This window comes from Urocitellus parryii, chromosome 9 (assembly GCF_045843805.1).
Source record: "Urocitellus parryii isolate mUroPar1 chromosome 9, mUroPar1.hap1, whole genome shotgun sequence".
In the NCBI taxonomy this organism is placed as follows: Eukaryota; Metazoa; Chordata; class Mammalia; order Rodentia; family Sciuridae; genus Urocitellus; species Urocitellus parryii.
In genome coordinates, this window is record NC_135539.1 from 20954211 (window position 1) to 20976027 (window position 21817).

The 21817-nt window shown below is 45.2% G+C and overlaps 2 protein-coding genes across 2 annotated transcripts; one reads left to right on the top strand and one right to left on the bottom strand.

Annotated features, from left to right (window-relative positions):
- The first annotated feature begins 2357 nt into the window (after window positions 1–2357).
- Znf771 (zinc finger protein 771) lies at window positions 2358–12409 on the top strand. Its single transcript, XM_026400403.2, has 3 exons — window positions 2358–2435; window positions 2785–2934; window positions 11336–12409. Exons 2-3 carry the CDS (start codon window positions 2794–2796, stop codon window positions 12161–12163), a joined length of 969 nt encoding a protein of 322 aa, XP_026256188.1. The 5' UTR covers window positions 2358–2435; window positions 2785–2793; the 3' UTR covers window positions 12164–12409.
- A 2812-nt stretch (window positions 12410–15221) lies between these two features.
- Dctpp1 (dCTP pyrophosphatase 1) lies at window positions 15222–18175 on the bottom strand. Its single transcript, XM_026400423.2, has 3 exons — window positions 18020–18175; window positions 17280–17390; window positions 15222–15719 (listed from the first exon to the last, which is right to left on the bottom strand). Exons 1-3 carry the CDS (start codon window positions 18121–18123, stop codon window positions 15419–15421), a joined length of 516 nt encoding a protein of 171 aa, XP_026256208.1. The 5' UTR covers window positions 18124–18175; the 3' UTR covers window positions 15222–15418.
- Between the last annotated feature and the right edge of the window lie 3642 nt (window positions 18176–21817).

Here is a 21817-nt window from a genome sequence, read left to right on the forward strand (position 1 = left end):
GAGCCTTACACCTGCTAGGTGAGTGCTGTATGACTGAGCTACACTCCCTGTCACGTCACATGTTTATAATTTTTACACCTTTTTAAATGCCACATAAACCAGTTTCTTTGTTTTATTTACTATGCCTAGAATGGTTTCAGGTACACAGTAGAACTCATTAAATACTTGAATAGAAAATGAACACAAGGCTGGGCTTGGTGGTATAGGCCTGTAAACCCAGCAACTCGGGAGGCTGAGGCAGGATGATAGCAAGTTCAAGGCCAGCCTCAGCAATTTAGCAAGGCCTTAAGCAACTTATTGAGACACTGCCTGAAAACAAGCAAATAAAAGGGCTTGGAGATGTGGTTCGGTGGTAAAGTGCCTCTGGGTTCAATCCCCAGTACCAAAAAAAAAAAAAAAAAAGGAAAAAAACACAAAGTAGTTTTGGAGGAATCTCGCATGTGATATTTGGACATTTTTCCCTCTTCTCTCAGCTCTGTGGAAGAACTAAAATTGTACATGTACTGTGGAAGAACTCCAAATTATGCCCCAGGCTTTGCAGATGGATGATCCAGTTGAGTCCTGAATCTGCCATGAATTTCCTTGGTATAATTTCATTACCAAGATAGAATTTAATGCAATAGAATAACAAACTTGGACTCTGCTGCTTACGAGATGTGAGACTTTGAGCAAATTACTTAGGGCTGAGTTTTTCCTTGGTAAAATGGAGATATTGATCCCCATAGGACTATTGTAAAGAAACAACATTGTAAATACTTACTGCATGTTATTTCTTTTCTTCCATTCTGAATCTTGGATGCCCCATTCATAAATTGGGAGAATTAGGTACATATGGCTTGTTCAAGAGAAGTGGGAAATTTCTATATGTAATATTCCAACTTTTTCTTCCTTTTTTACTGCTGGGGATTGAACCTAGTCATGCTATGCAAATGCTCTACCACTGAGCTACGCTCCCTTATCCCACTTTTTTTTTTTTTTTTTGGTTATAAGTGGACACAGTATCTTTATATTATTTTATGTGGTGCTGAGGATAGAACCCAGTGTCTCATGCATGGTAGGCGAGCCCTCTCTGAGCCACAATCTCAGCCCCCATATCCCCAACATATTAAATGTTGTAAGTTAAAATTTGTAAAAGATCTCTCTTCTGTTTTGAAACTAACTTTGTGTGTGTGTGTGTGTGTGTGTGAGAGAGAGAGAGAGAGAGAGAGAGAGATACTGGGGTTTGAATCCAAAGATCTTCTACCACTGAGCTACATCCAGAGCCCTTTTTATATTTTGAGACAGTGTCTCACTAAGTTACCCATGATGGCCTTGAACTTGAGATACTCCTGCCTCAGCCTCAAGAGTCTCTGGGGTATAGGCCTGGGCCACCACGTTCACAAAACTAATTTTTAAAAGTTGCCAGGTGTGGTAGCATGGCCTATAATCCCAGCTGTTCAGAGGCTGAAATAGGAGAATCGTGAATTCAAGACCAGCCTCAGCAATTTTAGGGAGGCTCTAAACAACTTAGTGAGACCCTGTGTCAAAATAAAAAATTAAAAGGGCTGGGGATGTAGCTCAGTGGTAACTTGCCTGTGGGTTCAATCCTCAGCGCGCACACACACAAAAAAAAAAAAAGAAAGAAAGAAAAGAAAAGAAAGAAAAATATCCCGAGAGCTTCTAATTTTCCCTCTGGGCTACCAATTGTCAGGAATGCTATGACACTCCTACCGTGTAACTTAGGCAAAGCAATTTACCTCCCAGAACTTCATTTAGCTCATCTGTAAAACGGGCCATGATCCTTACTGTGAAGATCAAAGGAAATCAAGCGTGTAAAAACTCTTAGCATAACTGGAGCATAGTAGTCACAGCACTCAATAAATGGCAGCGGTAACTTGCATGGTTGTTGCTTCGGGTAGTATGTATTCAAGAAGTAAGGTATCCCGTAGGCCAGAGGATAAGGAAAGGAGATGCGGGGAAAGGAAAAAAGGGCAAAGGAAAGAAAGAGGGAAGAGGTGAGGAGGCAACAGGGTCCGCCCTCCAGGCGGGGTGCCAGCGTGAGGCCCAGGCCGGGGTGGGAGCGCACGTGGCCTATTTCGGGCGGTGCAGACACATTTGGCGTAGAGAAAACTAACGAGCCAGGCCCGGAGACTAGCCTTGAGGGTAGGTAGCGGTGGCGAGGACCCTGAACGCTGGGCTTGGGTGGCTCCGGGTCCTTAACAGTTAGGATTCTAGGGAGGGATCCAGGTCCCAGCTCGCCACCCTCCCTTGGCGGTTTGGGCCGGATGCCTAGGTTCTCTGGGCTCCTCCCCTGGAGGCGGGGCTCTGAGTTCGGACCAATAAACGACTGTTTCTGGGGCCCCGCCCCCGCCCCGCCCCCGGAGCCGCGGCCTCGCAGAGTGCCCAACCGCCCCGCGCCTAGGCCTGGGGCAGCGCGAGCGCCGAACCTCCCGCTGGTGAGTGCGCACCTCTCCCTAGGGTCTCCGCCCAATCCCGCCTCCAGCCCTTGCCCTAGCGCTCCAGGTCGCCGACCCAGGCTCTGGGGAGTGACTCAGCGCGAGGAGGGTGGCGACTCGCGGGGGCTTGGAGATTCGAACTGCTCTGGGCCTTGAATGCCGGGATGAGTGGGTGTCTCCGGGGTTGGTCACTGGACAGTGCTGGATCGTGGGCTGGGCAGGGGTGAATGGGAGAGGGCCATACTCGGAGACCAGGGCAGGGCGGGGGAAGCCACGGCACCGCCTTGCCTGGGCCAGGGCCATGTTGGGGGGGCGGGTCCTGAGCCTCTGATCCAGCTCCCTGCCTCAGGACACCAAGATGCCTGGCGAACAGCAGGCAGAGGAGGAGGAGGAGGAAGAGATGCAGGAGGAGATGGTGCTGCTGGTGAAGGGTGAGGAGGAGGAGGGTGAGGAGAAGTATGAGGTGGTGAAACTCAAGATCCCCATGGACAACAAGGAGGTATGTGTCACACACACACAGACACACACACACACACACACACACACACCCTGGGGCCACAGCCCCCAAATCTAGTCCAGGTTCAACCTCCCCAGGCAGCAATCAGGGATCCTGCCCTACTCTCCCTTGACTCTCAAACCCAAAATCTCGGGGTTGGCCATCTGCCATCATATAGATGTCTATCTAGCTCCTTGTGTATGCCAGGCTCCATACTGGGTACTGGACAGTAAACTCTACCGTAGGATTCCCATAGAACTTGGTGTCTGGCGAGGTTAGACCAACAAGTAACCATGTAGTCACAATCTTGTGTGATGGGTGCAAGCACAGGGGATGATGAAGCCCAAGGTGGGAACTTAATTCAGACTTGGGGTTGGAGGGGGAGTCAGGTTAGGCAACAGTAACAATGGCTAACTCTTCAATTTACTGTCTGCCAGACACAATTCCAAACACCTCCATTTGATGATACAGGTAGTATTTATTCCATTTTACAGGGGAGACAGTTTGGCAACTTGCCAAGGTCTCAAATTTAGGAAAGGGATGGCTTATCTGAGACCAGTAAGAGGCTGAGGGCTGAAATTGGGTCACTATCCCTAGGCAGAGGGACTGGCTCTATTAGGGAAGCAGCGAAAGGAGCCGGACTCTGAGCAACGAGGGCAGGTAGTTCCATCAAATTGTAGCATGGATAAGAGTAGGTTGGTTGTCAGGCCACAAAGGGAGTCCAAGTTTTATCCTGAGGCTATATGAAGGTTTTTAAGAACAACAGAGTGAACTGAGTTTCCCACTGAAGACACTAGCTGCCATCAGGTATGTTTTCACTTTCCAGAGGTGCACAGTACTCTGGCTACCCCAAGTCTGAGTATCACTGAATCTAGCTGGAGGGCTCCTGTACTGCCACTCTCAGGGCTCAGTTATCAGGGAAAGGAAGTTCTACTGCCCCCTAGTGGGCATGGTGGATCCTAAGGGGAGGGGGACTGGCTCCCTGGGTCTCCAGTTTAAATAACTATCTAGTTCTATTTTCTTGGGCTTTTCAGGCCCATCATCCTAGCTCAGCCTGCTTTCTCTTGCCCTGTGAATCCCTGATCTCCTCCTTTTGCCTGTAAGTTAAGTATAGAGTCCTAAACTTAAGGTGGATTTCCAACTCCATCACTTACCAGTCATGTGACCTTGGACAAGTTTCGTAACTTTTTTATGCCTCAGTTTCCTCATTTGTAAAAGGGAAGCCATAATAGCATTTACTTCTTGAAGTTGTGAGGATTGAATGAATATGTGTATAGAATTAAAACTGGCACATAATAAACATTATGTAAGTAGTTATTATTATTAATTGGTCTTCTCCCTGAAGTTCAGTACCTTGGGCTCAGTTGTCCTTTAGGAGATTTTCCAATTCATTTTTATCAAAGGACTTTCTGGGCTGAACCCTGAGGACTGGGGATGAACAGAGCAACCAACATGGAGGCCTAGATGGAGGACTGAAGGCAGACAACCCAGGCAGTGGGGAAGACTTCACAGAGATAATGTTTGATGGGGGCCTTTAGGCTTAGTGGGTGTTTAACAAATGGAGGAGGAGGAAGAGCACTCCAGGAAGAGGAAACTACAAAAGATAAGCTTCAGAGGTGTTGAGACTAAAAAGGTAGGTGGGGCCACAGCATAAAAGGCATTGAAACAAGCCAGGGTAGCCACCTGCAGGTTATGTGTTAGGTTAAGTGATGCCATTGGAAGCCTTAAATCAGGGAAGGGACCTGACTGGATTTCTATTCAGAAGAATGATTGGCTGCTATGGGAACACCAGGCCAGGTAAGGCTAGTGACTTGCTCTAAAGTAGTAGTGGCAGTGAAGGAGAGAAAGGGATACTTGGAAACCCCAACTAGTTTTGGCTGGAGCTGAGGGGTATAGGGAGGGTTTGGTGTGAAAGTCACAAAGGTATGTTGGGCCAGATTGTAAGTGGTATCAATAGCTCTACCATTTATCAAATTTGCTTCAGCTTTCTCATCTGTAAAATGGGATAATTATATAAGATCTTTGAATGCCAGAGTACACATATCCCATGAACATTTAGCACTCTGCTCACAAGATAGCTTAGTGGTTTGCTGTGTGACCTCCCAGAGTCTCGTTTTTGTATGTTAGTGATTTCAAAATTGCCTTCCAGGCTGGGTGCAGTGGTGCATACCTGTAATCCCAGTGACTTAGGCGGCTGAGGCAGGAGGATTGTAAGTTCAAGGCCAGCCTCAGAAATTTAGTGAGACCCTGTCTCGGAATAAAATAAAAGGGTCCGGGGTGTAGCTCAGTTGTAAAGTACTCCTGGGTTCAATGCATAGTACCAAAAAAAAAAGAGCTTTCCAATGCTGTGACTCTTAGCTATCAGTCAGATCCATGACCAATCAACGACCAGAACAGACCTTAAAGGGACTAATGTATTCTTTTTTTTTTTATCTTTATTTTTATGTGGTGCTGAGGATTGAACCCAGGGCCTTGCCCGTGCTAAGCGAGCACTCTACCACTAAGCCACAACCCCAGCCCAAGAGTGTTCGTTCTGCCTATCTAAATCTAATCTGTCTTTAAGGAGTAGAAAAGATTTTTTCAGGCCTCTTTACACATCCATGGCTGTCTTGCCCTGGCTTGAACCCTGGAGGGTTTTCTGTTTCCCTAGGATGAAGTCTCCGTTTCTAAGGCTGGCATTCAAAGCTCCTCACCATGTGATCTCATGTCATTCTGGCTTCTCTAACTCTTCAACACTCATCCCATGTGCAGCTTTAAACTGACATAACCCTTTCTCACCTATGAGGTCTTACTCATATGATTTCAGCCTATAAAACCCTCTTCATCTTTCTATCTCCTTTCTCCACGAGTAGCTCTTTTCTCTTCCATATCAAATTGCTTAATTTATTTTTCCTTTTTTTGAGATGGAGTCATGTTACATTGCCCAGGCTGGCCTTGGTCACACTTCTGATCTTTCTGCCTCTGCCTCCCAATAGCTGGGATTAACAGGTGTGTACCACAACACCTGGCAGCTTGCTTAATTTTTAACATGCATACAAATTACCTAGGGATCTTGTTAAAACAATTTTTTTTTTGTAGTGATAAGGATTGAACTCAGGACCTTTTGCATGCTAAGCAGTTGCTGTAGTACTGAGCTACATCCCATCCTAAAATAAGATTTTGATTCAGAAAATCTAAGTTGGGGCTTGAGCATTTCTAACAAGTTCCTTGTGATGCTGATGTAGCTGGTCTGTGGACCATACTTCCTATAGCAAAGAACTAGAGGATGGGGATTGTTTTATACTTTGTTCCAAAAGAAGAAAGATTCTGAATACTAAAAAGGTCCAGAGGAGGGAGTCAAGCTGTGCAGGTGACCTCAAAAGTTAGTAAGATTAAAATTTAGAGAATAGGTGTTTTGGACAATGTCAGACTTCTAGTTCAGACCTTGGTTCTTCAATTTAATAACTCTATGGCCTTGAGTGGTCAGTTAACTTCTAAATCTTATTTCCTTAATTATACAAGAGGGCTAAGATACATAACCAAAGAGTTGTGAGAATTTAAAATGAGAACATGGAGTACTGGGGGTGTAACTCAGTGGTAGATGGTTTGCCTGGTATGCACAAGGCCCTGAGTTCCATCCCCACTACTGTTAAAAAAAAGAACCAAAACTACATACACATACACACACACACACACACACACACACACACACACACACACACACATATATATATATATATATAGTTTATAAAGTGCTTTAAAAAATGAGAACATGGGTAAGAATTCCTAGTACAATTCCTAGCATATAGTGAATATTCAATAAGTGATAGTTGTTATTATTAATAATTAGAAAAGTAGTGACTAAGGAGGAAACTGGGATATTTGCCTTGGTTAAAAAATACTTAAGGGGCACTTGGGTTAGGGCTCAGTGGTAGAGTACTTGCCTAGTATGTGTGAAGCACTGAGTGGTTCAATCCTCAGCATCACATAAAAAATAAATAAAATAAAGGTATTGTGTCCATCTACAACTTAAAAAAGAATTTAAAAAAATATTTAAGGGGTTGAAATATGACTGACTGGTAGAGCACTTGCCTAGCATGTGTGAGGGAGGCTCTGGGTTCAATCCCAAGCACTGGAAAAAAAAATTAGGCATGGAATTGTCTTAATAATTAATTTCAAATGCCTGGATTATTACATTATACTATATTGTATCTCCATGGCTCCTCTTATTACAGGGCAAATATTATTTATTTTAATTTTTAATACAATAGTTGTAGAATTTGAGAACTGCATAGGCCTTTAATGATTGCCTAGTCTGGTATTTGCCAAGTTCCAGTCACATGTATATCACATACATGTTGTATTCACGTTATTTAGTAATACTTTTTAAAAACAGATCCACAATATTTTTGAAATAAATTTGCCTTCATCTAAACAATAATATTTATGAACTTATGGGTTTTATGTGATATATTATTTTTCTAATGTTTATACAGAAAACACATAATGAGTATAATAAGATTAAAATTTGCCCACATACCACTTAGAATACTCTTTGTGTCTTGTGCTGTGCATGCCTCAAGTTGGGAATTTTTTTTTAAATTCATTCATTTAGTTGTTGATGGACCTTTGTTTTTTGTTTATGTATGGTGCTGAGACTTGAACCCAGTGCCTCACACATTTGAGGCAAGCGCTCTACCACTGAGCCAGAATCCCAGACCCAGTTGGGAAGGTTTGCTCTTACTCAGCCTACCTAGCCTTCTTGGGATGGTGAGGCAGGGAAAGAGAGTGACTTACCCAGGTTCTTTTTTTTTTTTTTTAAGAGAGAGAGAGAGAGAATTTTAATATTTATTTTTTAGTTCTCGGCGGACACAACATCTTTGTTGGTATGTGGTGCTGAGAATCGAACCCGGGCCGCACGCACGCCAGGCGAGCGCGCTACCACTTGAGCCACATCCCCAGCCATTACCCGGGTTCTTAATGAGTTAGACTCAGCTGCTCACCAAGATTCTTCTTCAAGCTGGGCGTGGTGGCGGTGGCGCACACTTGTAATCCCAGTGGCTCAGGAGCCTGAGGCAGGAGGATTGTGAGTTCAAAGCCAGCCTCAGCAACTTAGTGAGGCCCTAAGTAACTCAGTGAGACTCTGTCTCTAAATAAAATTAAAAAGGGCTGAGGTTGTGGCTCAGTGGTTAAGTGCCTCTGGATTCACTCCCTAGTGCCAAAAAAAAAAAAAAAAAAAATCTTCGGATGGCAGATGCCCAAAGCCTCCCCTCCTCGATTGTATATAGCCAGGATGCTTGTGTGAAGAATTTGGTGAAGCCAATATAGCAAGTCCTTGGGCTGGCCAAAGTCACCTTAAAGAAAGGTGCCAAGGGCTGGGGATTTTTAGCTTGGTGACAAGAGTACTTGTCTGTCATGCTCAAGGCCTGGGTTCGATCTCGAGTACAAAAAATTTTTAAAAATTGGGGGGGTTGGTTCGATCTTGAGTACAAAAAAATTTTAAAACAGGGGGGTAGGTTGCCAAGGAAAAAAGGTCCAGAAAAAATGTAGCTATAATGAAAAATGCTGTCTCCACCATGGCTGACACATTGAAATAACCCAAGAGACATCAAAACCAGAGCAAAATTGGAATGTGTGACCTTGCCTCCAGATTGTGCCAGACCTGCTGTGGGGAGTTTCTTGATTTAAGTATCAAGTTGTATTTTAACCTTGAATTTCTCTTGGGGAAAGCCAGGGACTTGGAGTCCAGCCTCTGTCATGTCTTGGCTGTGTGAATTCAGGGCAGAGAGTGCAGCCTCCTGGTGGAGAGTAAGCACTTCAGTCTGTCCCGCCCACCGTTGGCCTGTGAATTTAGTTTCCCTGTGTCTCAGTGTTCTCTGTTAAGTCACACTTGATTAAGGGGGTGACAGGAAGATTTAATACAATAATGTATATACAGTACTGTTGTCAAAGCTTAACATTATGATGTTGATTACAGTAGTCCCTCTTATCTTGGGGAATATATTACAAGACACCCCTCAATCCCACCGTGGATGCATGAAACCTTGGACAGTACTGAATATTCTGTGTTTTTTCAGATACATACATGAAGTTTAAGCACCATAAGAGATTAACGACAATAATAAAATAGAACAACTATAACAATATATTGTCCAGAGTTCCTATGGCTGTTGCTAAATTTTCCAAGTTATCCTGTTTTTCAGCTTGAATTCAAAGATGTTCTTTTTTTTGGAAGTGGAGGTACTGGGGTTTGAACTTGGGGGTACTTTACCACTGAACTGCATCATCAGACCTTTTTTTGTTTTAATTTTTTTTTTTTTAATTTTGAGACAGTGTCTTGCTGAGTTGCTGAGGCTGACCTCAAACTTGCAATCCTCTTGCCTCAGCCTCCCAGGTTATTGGAATTACAGGCAAGTGCCACTGCCTGGCAAAGCTGTTCTCTTTTGACAAAGGATTTGGAAGGCCTTGAAGTTGCCCTTGTGCAGCTTCAGAGAGAGAAGGCCCCACTATTCTCTTACTGTCACTTTTACCCTCTCTTAATCGGTATCCCAATATAGATTATTTAAAATGGGAATAGTGATAGATTGATTACAGGAGAAGGTAACACTGTCTTGTTCTTAAATGTACCAGGTATTTCCTTTGATAGTGTTTTTTTTTTATTTTTTTTTTTATGGTACTGGGGATTGAACCCAGGAGTGTTCTACACTTAGCTACATCCTCAGCCCTTTATTTTGTTATGTTGCCAGACTGGCCTTAAACTTGCAGTCGTCCTGCCTCATACTCCAGAGTAGCTTGGAAATACAGAGGTGCACCACCACACCTGCTGAATTAATGTTCTTTATTGTTTGGCCTACAGTAGATATTCGACATCAGCTTTGCTGGGGTGAGCACTCTCTTTGCTAAGAAGGGAGCAACGTGCCCTCAATATTACTCTTCACTCTATTAGTACAAAATGTTTTCCCTTCACCTGTCTCTTACAAAGCATTCTTTCCTCTTTCTGATTTTATCTTTAGAAGCTCAGACTTCATGAAACAGGCTCATTTTCTATTTTTTTTTCCCACTTAGGGCTCAAAATAGCATTTTGGTTTTTTTTGTTTTTGTTTTGCTTTTTCTTCACAGCTTAAAAAAAAAAAAAGAAAAAAAAGATAGGTGCTTGCTCTTAAAAGTTTATTAAAGATCCTGGACCTGGTCCTGGCCCAGCTGCCTTGCCTCCTTCTCTAACTGCATCTGGTTGCTCCTCTTCTGTTTGTCTCTGCCCATTCTCTGGGTGAACGCCTTTCAGTCTTAACGCTTGAAAAACAGTCTGTAGGTTGACAGTTTTCTATTAACATCTCCAGCTTAGGCCTTGCCTCTGAGCTCCAGATGTGTCAAGAATTCTCCATATAGCCCCATACAGATCTCACCTCTCAATTTGCTCCTTCCACCTTCCTCACTCAGTGAGGATGTAATGGCCACTCCACCTTTGCAATCTCTAAGCCCCCAAACCTTTAAGTCGTTTTGATTCCTCTTTCTTTATATTCCATATCTAATCTATAATTAAATCTTTTGTCTCAAATTGATAAATATGTCCAGAAGCAGATCACTTCTCACCACCTCTACTTTTCAGTTGTTTCCTGGATCTAAGACACAATCTTCTCTTGCCAGATGACAGTAGTATCCTCACTGGGCTCCTGCTTCTGCCCTCTTCTCTCCTCCCTCCCCTTCACTGGGTTCTCAACCCCAGCAGCATGAGGGAACCTTTTTAAAATGTGTGATCAGGTAGCTTACTTGCTTATAACCACTGTTCTAGTGGTTCCACATCTCACTTACATTAAAATATTAAAAACCAAAGTACTAACTGGGCCTTGGGCCCTAAGCTAAGAGATCCCCTCCACTTTTAAAATTCCATCCATTTTTCTCCCTCTCAAGTATCAGTAAGGTGTTGTCATCCCTGCCCTGCTTCTGGGGATTGAACCCAGGGTCGCTCTTATCACTGAACTACACCCCTAGCTCTTTTGGTGGCTGAATTGCAAACATCCAACCCCAGCTTGCCGAGTCAGTAAGGTATCTTGACATTTCTATTTAAATTTGCAACATCTCTCCAACATGGGCAGTCCTTATTTATTCTTTCTGAGATTTTTTTTTAATGACTTATTTTTAGTTAATGCTGAATTCCCAGTGCTTAGAATAGTCTAGCACATTGCACGTGCCCAGGGAATATTGGCTAAGTTAATAAAAATAACTGGAATGCCACTGGGCATTGTGATATGTGAGTTATGTATACTACCTCATCTAAGGCACACAACCATACTCTGAGGAAGGCACTTTTGCGTTTTCTATTTCACAGATGGGGAACAGAGGCTGAGAAAAAGGTAGTGAGAGGAGACCAGGTCTCTGGCTTGGAGGCTTGCTCATCAGGGCTGATGTGTACCCCCTCTCCCTGCAGGTTCCCAGCGAGGTGCAAGTGCCAGTGCCAGTGCCAGTGCCAGCGCCGTCTGCCGACCCGGCGCGCCCCCACGCGTGCCCGGATTGCGGCCGCGCCTTTGCGCGCCGCTCCACGCTGGCCAAGCATGCACGCACGCACACGGGCGAGCGGCCCTTTGCGTGCACCGAGTGCGGCCGGCGTTTCTCGCAGAAGTCAGCGCTGACCAAACACGGCCGCACTCACACAGGCGAGCGGCCTTACGAATGCCCAGAATGCGACAAGCGCTTCTCTGCCGCCTCGAACCTGCGGCAGCACCGACGGCGTCATACTGGCGAGAAGCCGTACGCATGCGCACACTGCGGCCGTCGTTTCGCGCAGAGTTCCAACTATGCACAGCATCTGCGCGTGCACACGGGCGAGAAGCCGTACGCGTGCCCGGACTGCGGACGAGCTTTTGGCGGAAGTTCGTGCCTGGCGCGCCACCGACGCACGCACACGGGCGAGCGGCCTTACGCATGCGCCGACTGCGGCACGCGCTTTGCGCAGAGTTCAGCACTGGCCAAGCACCGGCGCGTGCACACTGGCGAGAAGCCGCACCGCTGTGCTGTGTGCGGACGGCGCTTCGGCCATCGCTCCAATCTGGCAGAGCATGCGCGCACGCACACAGGCGAGAGGCCCTATCCGTGCACGGAGTGCGGCCGCCGCTTCCGCCTCAGCTCGCATTTCATCCGCCACCGTCGCGCGCACATGCGGCGCCGCCTGTTTATCTGTGCCGGCTGTGGCCGGGACTTCAAGCTACCCGCGGGCGCCACTGCCACCGAGCGCTGCCCAGAGTGCGAGGGCAGCTGAGCCAGCGTGGGGTTGGAAGCGTCCGAGTGGGGAGGGCCACGTTGGAACTTCAACCTGGCTGTGTTAACCTGGATGGCTCCTCCCCGGCAGCCGGGTCTGGGAGAGGGTGGGTTGGCCGGCCTGGCTATCGTGGGTCTGGGAGACAAGGAAAGTACCCTACCAGGGTCCCTGGAAATGGTGCCCACCTCCCACTCACTACATCCCCTTGGCCCGTATTAGTGAATAAAGTATTATATCTTCACTCCACCCGTGCCTGTGAGTGGAGTGGGTGGGGAGAGGTGGAAGATTGGAGCGTTTTCCATTCCTGGTTGTTGTGGAACTAAGTGGGGCTATAAGGCTAAAGATGCTTCCTGGAATTGGGCTGGGGTGGGAATCATCCACACTTGGCCTTTGGTTATCATGTTCTCATAACCTCAGATCTGAAAGGATGCATAGAGCAAGTTCCAGACAAATAGTATTGCGTTCTGCAAAGTTTTGGTAAGCAAGGCATGACCTTGGCGTATGGGGAGGGAAGAAAAAGTATACCCGTTAAAATTTTTAGTATTTTGTGTTAGCTCACTTTCACCCTTAAAACATCCTTTTGTCTCGATTTTTGCAGATATAGGGAGCAAATGGCAGAGCAGGGACAAGTTGCCAGGCTGGTTCAATAGTTGTGGTTTGGTTTCAACTGAAGTTTGATGCAGTTTAGAGGTTCATGGTTGGAAACGTTAAAGCTGGGTCTTAAAGGTCAAGAAAAAAATTAGGACTGGGGAACATGGAGAAAGCCCCTAAAACTGCATGCAACACTCATTACAGTTTGCAAACATCCCCTGGGTTAGAATGTTAGGAACAAAAAGCAAGGAGGTTGGTGGGAGATGGACTGAGGGAAACCAGGTTAAAGGATCTAAGGCAGAAAAGAAGCCTGGAAAGATCAGGAAAGGATGAACTTGACATCCCTGAGAAGCCATAAGTTCAGGGCTGCAGGGGTAGCTCAGTGGTGGAGCACTTGCCTAGTATGCATGAAGCTCTGGGTTTGATAAAAAAAAAACATCCAAAACAAAGAGCTATAATTCAGGACAAAGGGTGGTCCTAGGTTTGAGGGAAAGGAAAGATGGGACTATTAGCTGTGTGACCACATGGCAGTGTCCCTGAGAAGGGACATTGGGATGAAGGGCAGGATAGAAACTGGAGTGGGGACATTTGTCACACCCCAGTCTGGACATGTTTAGTATGAAGTAAATGTGGAAGGGTCAGGGAGGTCATTGAAAATAAAGACACCAGATTAGGTGGCCTTGACACCATGTCCATCTCCCAAAAGGAAGTTTTGTCTGGGAGATGAAGAGGTGAAGTTTCATGAAGGAGGGAGTGGTCAGATGCTAGATGCTGCTGTGATATCAAGTGCATTCATCTTGTGTGTGATGTCTGTGGGAGAATGAAGTAGTGCAGGTGAGTGCAGGAAGGTCTGTTGTACAAAACTACAGGAAAAGTAGCTGGAGGTTTGATGATTTAGTTTTGTCAAAAGGGGAAGATTCAAATATGCTTTATGTACTATTGGGGCAGGCTAATGAAAAAAAAAAAAAAGCTGGGTAAAAGGGTGGGCACCTATTGTCTCAGCTGCTCAAAAAGCTGAGGCAGGAGGAACACTTGAACCCAGGAGTTTAAGACCTACCTGGGCAATACAATGTGACCCATCTCTTAAAAAAAAAAAAAAAAAAAAAAAAAAAAAAAAAGACAGCTGAGAACTGTGGCACATGCTTATAAACCCAGCAACTTGGGAGGCTGAGCCACAAGATCACAAGTTCAAGGCCATCCCAAGCAATTGGTGATACGGTCTCAAAAAAAGGACTGGAGATGTAGTTCAGTGGTGAAGAGCTCCTGAGTTCATCCTCCAGTACTCCCTCTTCCAAAAAGTTGATTACATAAAAGGGAAGGAGATAATAAAGAAGGAATAAGCTGGGCATGGTGGCGCACTCCTGTAATCCCAGTGGCTCTGGAGGCCGAGGCAGAATTGTGAGTTCAAAGCCCCAAAAACATGGTGCTAAGCAACTCAGTGAGACTGTCTCTAATAAACACAAAATAGGGCTGGGGATGTGGCTCAGTGGTTGAGTGCCCAAGTTCAATCTCTGGCACCAACCAAAGAAGAAGAGGGAATAAAATTGGAAACTATTAATAAGATTCCTCTTATCACTGGATAGAGACAGGAAAGGTGGGCTCAGAGACGTAGAGCTGAAGCAGTTCCAATCTGATGGATTCTGTTTTACTTGGGAAGGATTCACTGGATAAGAGGACAGGAGAGTGGGGCCTTCGTATGAGAGGGATAGCAAGTCAGTGACCATTGTTAAATCTCAATTTTTTTTTTTAATGGCAATACTGGGGGTTGAACCCAGGGCCTTGCACATGCCAGGCAAGTACTGTACACTTTAGTATAACCCTAGCCACAAAAAGTAGTTAAAGGTGCTTTTCTTTGTATTACCCTGCTCTGTGAGATGTAGGCCATAGGTATTTCAGATAGGAAAGTGACGTGCCAAGATTACACAACAGATAAACTGTACAAATTCAACAGTGTAATTTACTTGGAGAGGAAGAACAAGAAATTGACCTAATTGATATGTGGTCTTCAATTTTATGAAGGTGGCCATGAGAAGCAGCAGCTCCCTTCTGCTCTACATCAGAGATCTGGCCCTGATTTGTGTCTCTGATGGACCCCTGAAAGCTTTGAGTTGAAAAGGCAAAATAGAACTACAAACTAACAGTTATTTAAACTGTGTACTAGGCTATTATTTTCATTTTACAAGAGATGAAGTAAAATGATGACTATCATCCAGCCCCTAAGTATCTGAACCCAGAGAACCTGGTTCTGAATATGAACTGTTAACCAACACTGTATATAGCCTCTGATGTCCTCTATAGGTCCAGAAGTGGGAAGACTTGCATGAAATTCCTGTAGGAATTTACTAACAACTGGATCACTGCCCTGCAGATAGAAGGTAAAATAGAGAACTGTGAGGACTGGGCTCAGAGACACTCCTGGTGCCCTTCTGCAATGCTACTGATAGCCTACCTAGCCACCTCAGAAGAATCGAGAAGTTAAAACCATTTTATTGGGGGAGAAAACACCAGAAGGCTATCTTCTGGAGGCTCTTGGGCCTTGAAAACTGGGAAATGGGACCCTTAAGCCCTGATTTGTTAGGAAAGGACTAATTAATAAGTTCTGTAGCCAGGCCACCCTCTGCTTCTCAGGTGCCATGCTGAGTTGCAGGTTCTGATCCCATGTTTCTATGTTGAGGTCTGGCTTGAGGACTCATGGGCAAGGTCTGCAGGACCCATAGTCTGGTCTTCAGAGATGGCCCCATGGGACAAGTCTGTATACTTGCGGGCTGAGCCACGTGACAGATGAACGGGGTAACGTCGCCGGTTGGTATCCATTTTGGAGAGCACTGCTTGGGGCAGATCCACATGGCAACGGGCTGCTAATGCCACCAGATAGATGAGGACATCACTAAGCTCTTCTTGAAGGGCTGCCCGTTCCCTTAGGGGCCAGGCTTTGGGGCCAGGTTCTGCATCAGACTTCCACTGACTGGGGGCAAAACAAAGACAATCACATATAGCTTCTAGCTAGGACAATGGGCTCTATCTCCCTAAGGAGCACTCTCAGTCCCTGCAGCAATGAACTCCCATCTCCCAGAAAGTTCCTCCAAGGATAACCCAGAATTGGGTTCAACCCTGGTACCAAAAAAAAAAAAAAAAAAAAAAAGACGTCACGATTCTAGATCTTTTAAAATTAGTTAATTTATCATCATCATCAGTCTCCTTCCACTGTGAAGGTTGTCTGCTTTGTTCAAGGTCATATATCTTGATTCTGTTTTTGAACCTTAACTATTGAACCAGCCCTACTTACACACACACCCCATATACATATATATAAAGTTATACATGGACACAATATCTTTATTTTCTTTTTTCTTTTTTGGTACCAGGGGTTCAACTCTGGGGAACTCAACCACTGAGCCACATCCCCAGCCCAACTTTTTATATTATTTAGAGACAGGGTCTCACTAAGTTGCTTAGTGCCTCACCATTGCTGAAGGTGGCTTTGAACTTTCGATCCTCCTGCCTTAGCCTCCCAAGCCACAGGGATTACAGGTGTGCGCCACCACGTCTGGCTAATACCTTTATTTTGTTTATTTATTTTTATAAACAAAGCTTGTTTATAAAAATAAATAAACAAAATAAAGATATTTTTATTTATGGATGGAACCCAGTGCCTTACATGTGCGAGGCAAGTGCTCTGCCGCTTAGCCACAACCCCAGGCCCCCTTTTTATCTTTTGAGCCAGAGTCTTACTAAGTTGCTTAGGTAGGGCCTTGCTATATTGCTGAGGCTGGCTTTTGAACTCCTGCCTTAGCTTCCCAAACTGCTGGGATTACAGGCATGTGCCACTGCACCCGGCTCATGTCTTGATTTTAATTGACTGGTTGATACTAATTAGCCTCTTTAATGGTCTCCCTGTCTCATTCTCTCAGTGATTTAATTCATCCTGCAGGTACAGTTATCTTTCTACTACTCAAATGTGGTCAGGTCTTCTGTCCAAACTTCATCACTCTCAAGCCCCAATCCTACCTTTCTGGGTTCATCTCCAGCCCTGCTTTTGCATAGCTCTATCACTCATCATCTGGATAACTACCAAATGGCTATGATGTGCAGGCAAATGGACACACCCGAGAACAAAATAGATACAAAATCCCTTATCTTTCTTGGGAAGATGATACTGGAGGAGGATGAGATTCTCTCCAAGTTTAACTTGCCTTTTCTGGCCTCACTACCATTGCAAACTCCTGTCTGGAATACTATACATATGTGTTCTAGAGAAAACCTTGTTTTCAGCCCCAGAGACAAAGGTAAAGGGCTATTACCACAACTCCTCCTTACTATCCGGGTCTATCTTGTATTTTCACACTTTCTTTCCCTGGAGACTGGGTGCTCCCAGAGGGTTGATACCTGGGAGTCATCTCAACCCCAGCACCAGGCACAGAGACCAGCAGTGAGGAGGGAAACTGAATCCATGAATGTTTGAGGATCACACAGTTTCTCCCATCCCCCACAACAGACTGTTCCAGAAAGCTTCCCATCTACTCACAAGAGTTCTGCCAGCTCTCCCACTTCCCCGACCAAGGCCAGTAGGAGGTTCCGAGGCTGGTGGAACTGGTCCCAGTCCCGCTCTGCAGCAAACTCTGCATGGAGACGCCGGCTGGAATAAGATAAAGGAGTAGAAGCCCAATTCCCAGGGTTAGTGGTTGGGGGAGGAGCTGCAGAGCCCAGGCAGGTACCCCAGTGATACGTAAAGGGGGCTTGGAGTCAGAGGATTCTGCAACTAAATCCGTGGATGGTCTTGAATAAGTAATTTCCTCTTTATGAGACTTGGTTTTCGCATCTGAAATTCAGCGTGCCCCTGCAGACACTTTAACCTCTAGCCGTACCTAACAATACTTTATTATTCCATTGCTAATTTTGAAGTTTCCTCCACTTGGAATATCCCTATCTTTGCACATCTAAGTCCTGCGTATTTTACACTTTCCCTAAGAAGCTTTTTTGATTTCCTCCAGCAAAAATTAATGTTTCCTACCTCTCCGCACTTCATCTGCCCCTGTTGGGTGGTACACCCACTCCGGAAGGGCGGAGGCAGTATAGACTCCTGGGGCAATTTCCCCGCTTTAGTTGTGAACTGCTGAGCCCACTTTGCTTGAGAGGTTTAGAGGCTCACCAGGGGTCAGCCAGCACTACTGCTGGTCATTTTTCCCCACCACGTGGGAGGACCCGTCCCATGGCATAGAGGAAGGGGTCAATCTCTCCACCCGAACCTGGTCGTGGGTTGCTTACATGTCCTCCAGCGTGGGTTCCGGGCTGAAGCTGAATGAGCCGGCGGCAGCAGCAGTATCCTTTCTCCCAGCGTCCCTCTGGGTATCACCTCCGGCACTAGACATGCTGCACAACCCACTAAGACGCCACTGCACAGAACTCCGCGCCACGCTGGGAGCCCGCCTCCAGGGCCCCTAACCAATCACGGGCGAGCTCGATTGCTTCACGGAGTAGTGCCGGCGGAGAAACCAATCACCTGTGTGGAGTTTGCTACAGCCCGCCCCGTATCAGGACTGGACCAATCTGAGGAGCTTTAATCCTGTAGTCCCTTACCTCGGAGAATTCTTCCGCCTAAGAAGTCCGCGGTACCAATTTGACACGGAGGAAAGGACAGGGAAGCGGGAGGAGAGGGCGTAGCCGTTTTACTCCTTTGTGGGCGCCAGATGGCGCCAAAGCAAAATGCTAGGTTAGGAGGCCGAGGGTGTGTTTGGCGGGAAATTCCATAAGTGAATGTACCCTCCGCCTGCATTAAATTCGTCAGGGTTTAGGGACTCTGAAGATCCTCTAGACCAGCCTCCACACTAGTTGGATGCGATCGAAGGGAAAGAATGGAACAAAGTCGGGACCACGACCTAGGTCTTTTGTCCCACTTCTGCTCCCAGCCCCGGCTGATTGCTGTGGTTGGAAGGAGTTAACCCCCATTTCTGTCTCAAGGAACCAGTCTGTCCTCCTCCCTACCCGCAACGTAGATTACATGACATTGAAATGTGTGACCCATTACAGATTGGCCTCTGCCACCTCTCCAGACTCATGTGTCTCTATCGCGGCCATACCACACACAAAACCACCAAGCTTGCTGGGGAATTTATGAGGTGATCATGGAATTGTTACTTTGGCTGAGACCCGCTGAGTTGTTATATATATGACCAAGGGAAGAGGTTTTTTTTTTTTTCTCTCTCGGCACTGGGGATTGAACCCAAGAGCACTCTACCCTTGAGCTACATCCCTACCCCTTTTTATTCTTTGAGACTGGCTCTGACTACATTGTCAGTCCGCCTCGAATTGGCGATCTTCCTGCCAGTTGCTGACATTACAGGCGTTCGCCACTGCACGCAGAGAAAAGAGATCTTTGTGAAACACAGGAACTTGAATTTTGTCGAATCCAAGCTTTATAGAGAATTATTTATTTTCACATACCTATTAAGGTCGCTATGTCTGTTCTCCAGGAGTTCAATGAGGCATACAGTTTAATGGAAGTGAAAGACTAAGAAAGTGGAAGAAAAGACAGATTTTAGAAATTAATATTCCAAAAGGGCAGAGGAACTGAAGGATGTAGTTCTGCAATAGAGTGTATGCTTAGCATCTCCAGTGCCAAAAAATAAATAAACAAAAATAAGTCCCCAAAGTACTGCAATTCCACCACTAGGCACAAGTTTTATTAGCACCTGTGCTATAATACTTGAAATTGTGACAAATATTAAGGTAAAAATTAAATGTTACCATAGTTAAAACACTGTAAATCTGGGGACAGTGGTACATACCTGTAATCCCTGTGATCTGGAGGATCAAAAATTCAAGGTCAATCTGGTCAATTTAGTGAGCTGTTTCAAAATAAAATAGCTGGGGATGTAGAGCTCTTGCTTAGCATGCATGAGGTCCTGGGTTCAATCCCCAATACCACAAAAAGTGTTTAAAAATATTTTTAGATAAAAATAAAGCAAGCCAGTAGCAGCGGTGCAACCCTGTAAGCCCAATGACCCAGGAGGCTGAGACAACAGGAGTGCAAGTTCTTGACAATTTAGTGAGATCCTGTCCCAAAATAAAACAAAATAGAGATAGGGATATAGCTCAGAAATACAGTGCCCTGGGTTAAATCCCTATTACCCTCCTCCCCCCACCCCCACCCCCCCCAAAAAAAAAACACTGTGAAGAGGATGTGACAGCATGCATGAGATCCTGAGTTTGATCTTCAACATTGTCCATACCCCCCAAAAAAATAACACTTATGAAAAGTGATTAGGGGCATCTGCAGATTGTGTGGTTCAGGAAAGAGGTGATAAGCACTATTGGTTACTACTTTTTGCCCTCCTCCATGTGCATACACACACACACACACACACACACACACACACACAGAGCATACACACACTCTCACACACATACAGAGAAAGTGTTTCAAAATAAATGGGCATTTGATTTGTGTGCTGCTAAACTGATGAGCAAAATGAGAGTGCTGAATTAGCCACTGGATTAGGCAACACAGATTGGATATAACAGACAACAAAAAAAGAGAGGTATTGGATAGCTCTGGCTTGACTAACTAGATGGGTAGTTTTGGTATTTGCTGAAATGAAGACATAGAAGACCTGGGAGTTGGGTGGGAAGGAATATAATTAATTGAGATTTAAGACATGTTCATTCCTAGCAGTTTTCTTTCTTTTTGGTGGTTCTGGGGATTGAACCCAGGGCCTCACACATGCTGGACAAGTGCTCTACCACTGAGCTATATCCTCAGCCTATCATTTTTTATTTTGAGACAGGGTCTCATTAAATTACTGAGCACCCTGAGTTGCTGGGATTAGTGTGCCTCTGTGCCTAGCCAGACTTGTCAATGGATTGATGATGATGCCAGCTTCCACCACTATGAGACACCAAGAACTAGAAAAGTGGGAAAAGAAAGGGTGTTAAGGTCCCAAAGGTCTACTTCATTTGCTCATTCATTCATTCTTTTATTCATTCAATATATTCTGATCATTAACTCTGGATCAGACACTGTTGTAGGTGCTAGGAATACTGAACATCCCTGCCATCTTGGAGCTTACATAGCAGGGGATAATTTTAAAGCACATCAATACATTCTCAAGATAATTACAGATTAGGATAAGAGGTGTGAAGCAAATAGGGTGATAAATTTTAGAGTAGCTGGGTGTTGGCTGGGAGGTCAGAGATGACTTTTTGGGGAGTTTTTCCTTGGTTGTTTTGGTTTTTGGTGCTGGAGATCAAACCTAAGGTCTCTGCTCTGCCAATGAGCTACATCCCCAGCCAATTTGATTTTTTATTTTGAGAAAGAGTTTCATTAAGTTGCCCAGTCCAGTTTGGAGTTTGGGATTCTCCTACCTCAGTTTCCCAAGTAGCTGGGATTACAGGCATGCACCACCACCATACCCAGGCATGTACCACTAATTCTTTTTACATTGTCCATTATTATTTCAAAATAAATTTTCAACAATTTAATGTACCAATGTTCTATCAGTTCCATTTTTCTCTTTCCCCAAAGATCTTTAGGTCCGGTATGGACTGATTGCTCTCTAAGCCAGCCATTCAGCTTTGCCTTCACTTCTCTGCTGGGTTCCATTTCCTGGCTCCCATGTTTTACTCTTTCTCAGTTTGCCCCCCCCCCTTTTTTTTTTTGCTGGAGCATATTTTCCAGCTGTTTTTGATTTTTGTTGGTTGGTTGGTTTTGTTTGGAGGTGCAGGGATAGAACCCAGAGCCTCATGTATACTAGGCAGGTACTCTACTATTGAGGTTAGCCACAGCCTTCCAGTTGTTTCCTGAAAGTGTATGGGATGAAACCAGTTTTACACTTTGCATATACTAAAAATATTTTTATTCTACTTGTTTGAAAAATGTAGCTTGGGGGGCTATCATGGTGGCTCAGAGGTAAAGTGCTTGCCTGGTACGTGTGAGGCCCTGGGTTCAATTCTCAGCACCACATACAAATAAATAAATTAAATAAAGGTCCATCAATGACTAAAAAAATATTTTTTAAAATGTAGCTTGGCATAGAATTCTGCATTACAAAATCATTTGCCCTCAAA

Bases quoted from the DNA above. Each gene is read 5' to 3' on its own strand.
- Znf771 (XM_026400403.2), top strand. From the start codon at position 2,794: ATGCCTGGCGAACAGCAGGCAGAGGAGGAGGAGGAGGAAGAGATGCAG. The intron at 2,935-11,335 runs GTATGTGTCACA...CTCTCCCTGCAG, and splicing joins TCCCCATGGACAACAAGGAG to GTTCCCAGCGAGGTGCAAGT.
- Dctpp1 (XM_026400423.2), bottom strand. From the start codon at position 18,123: ATGTCTAGTGCCGGAGGTGATACCCAGAGGGACGCTGGGAGAAAGGAT. The intron at 17,391-18,019 runs GTAAGCAACCCA...ATCTTATTCCAG, and splicing joins GAACCCACGCTGGAGGACAT to CCGGCGTCTCCATGCAGAGT. The intron at 15,720-17,279 runs GTGAGTAGATGG...TTTTGCCCCCAG, and splicing joins GGAGAGCTGGCAGAACTCTT to TCAGTGGAAGTCTGATGCAG.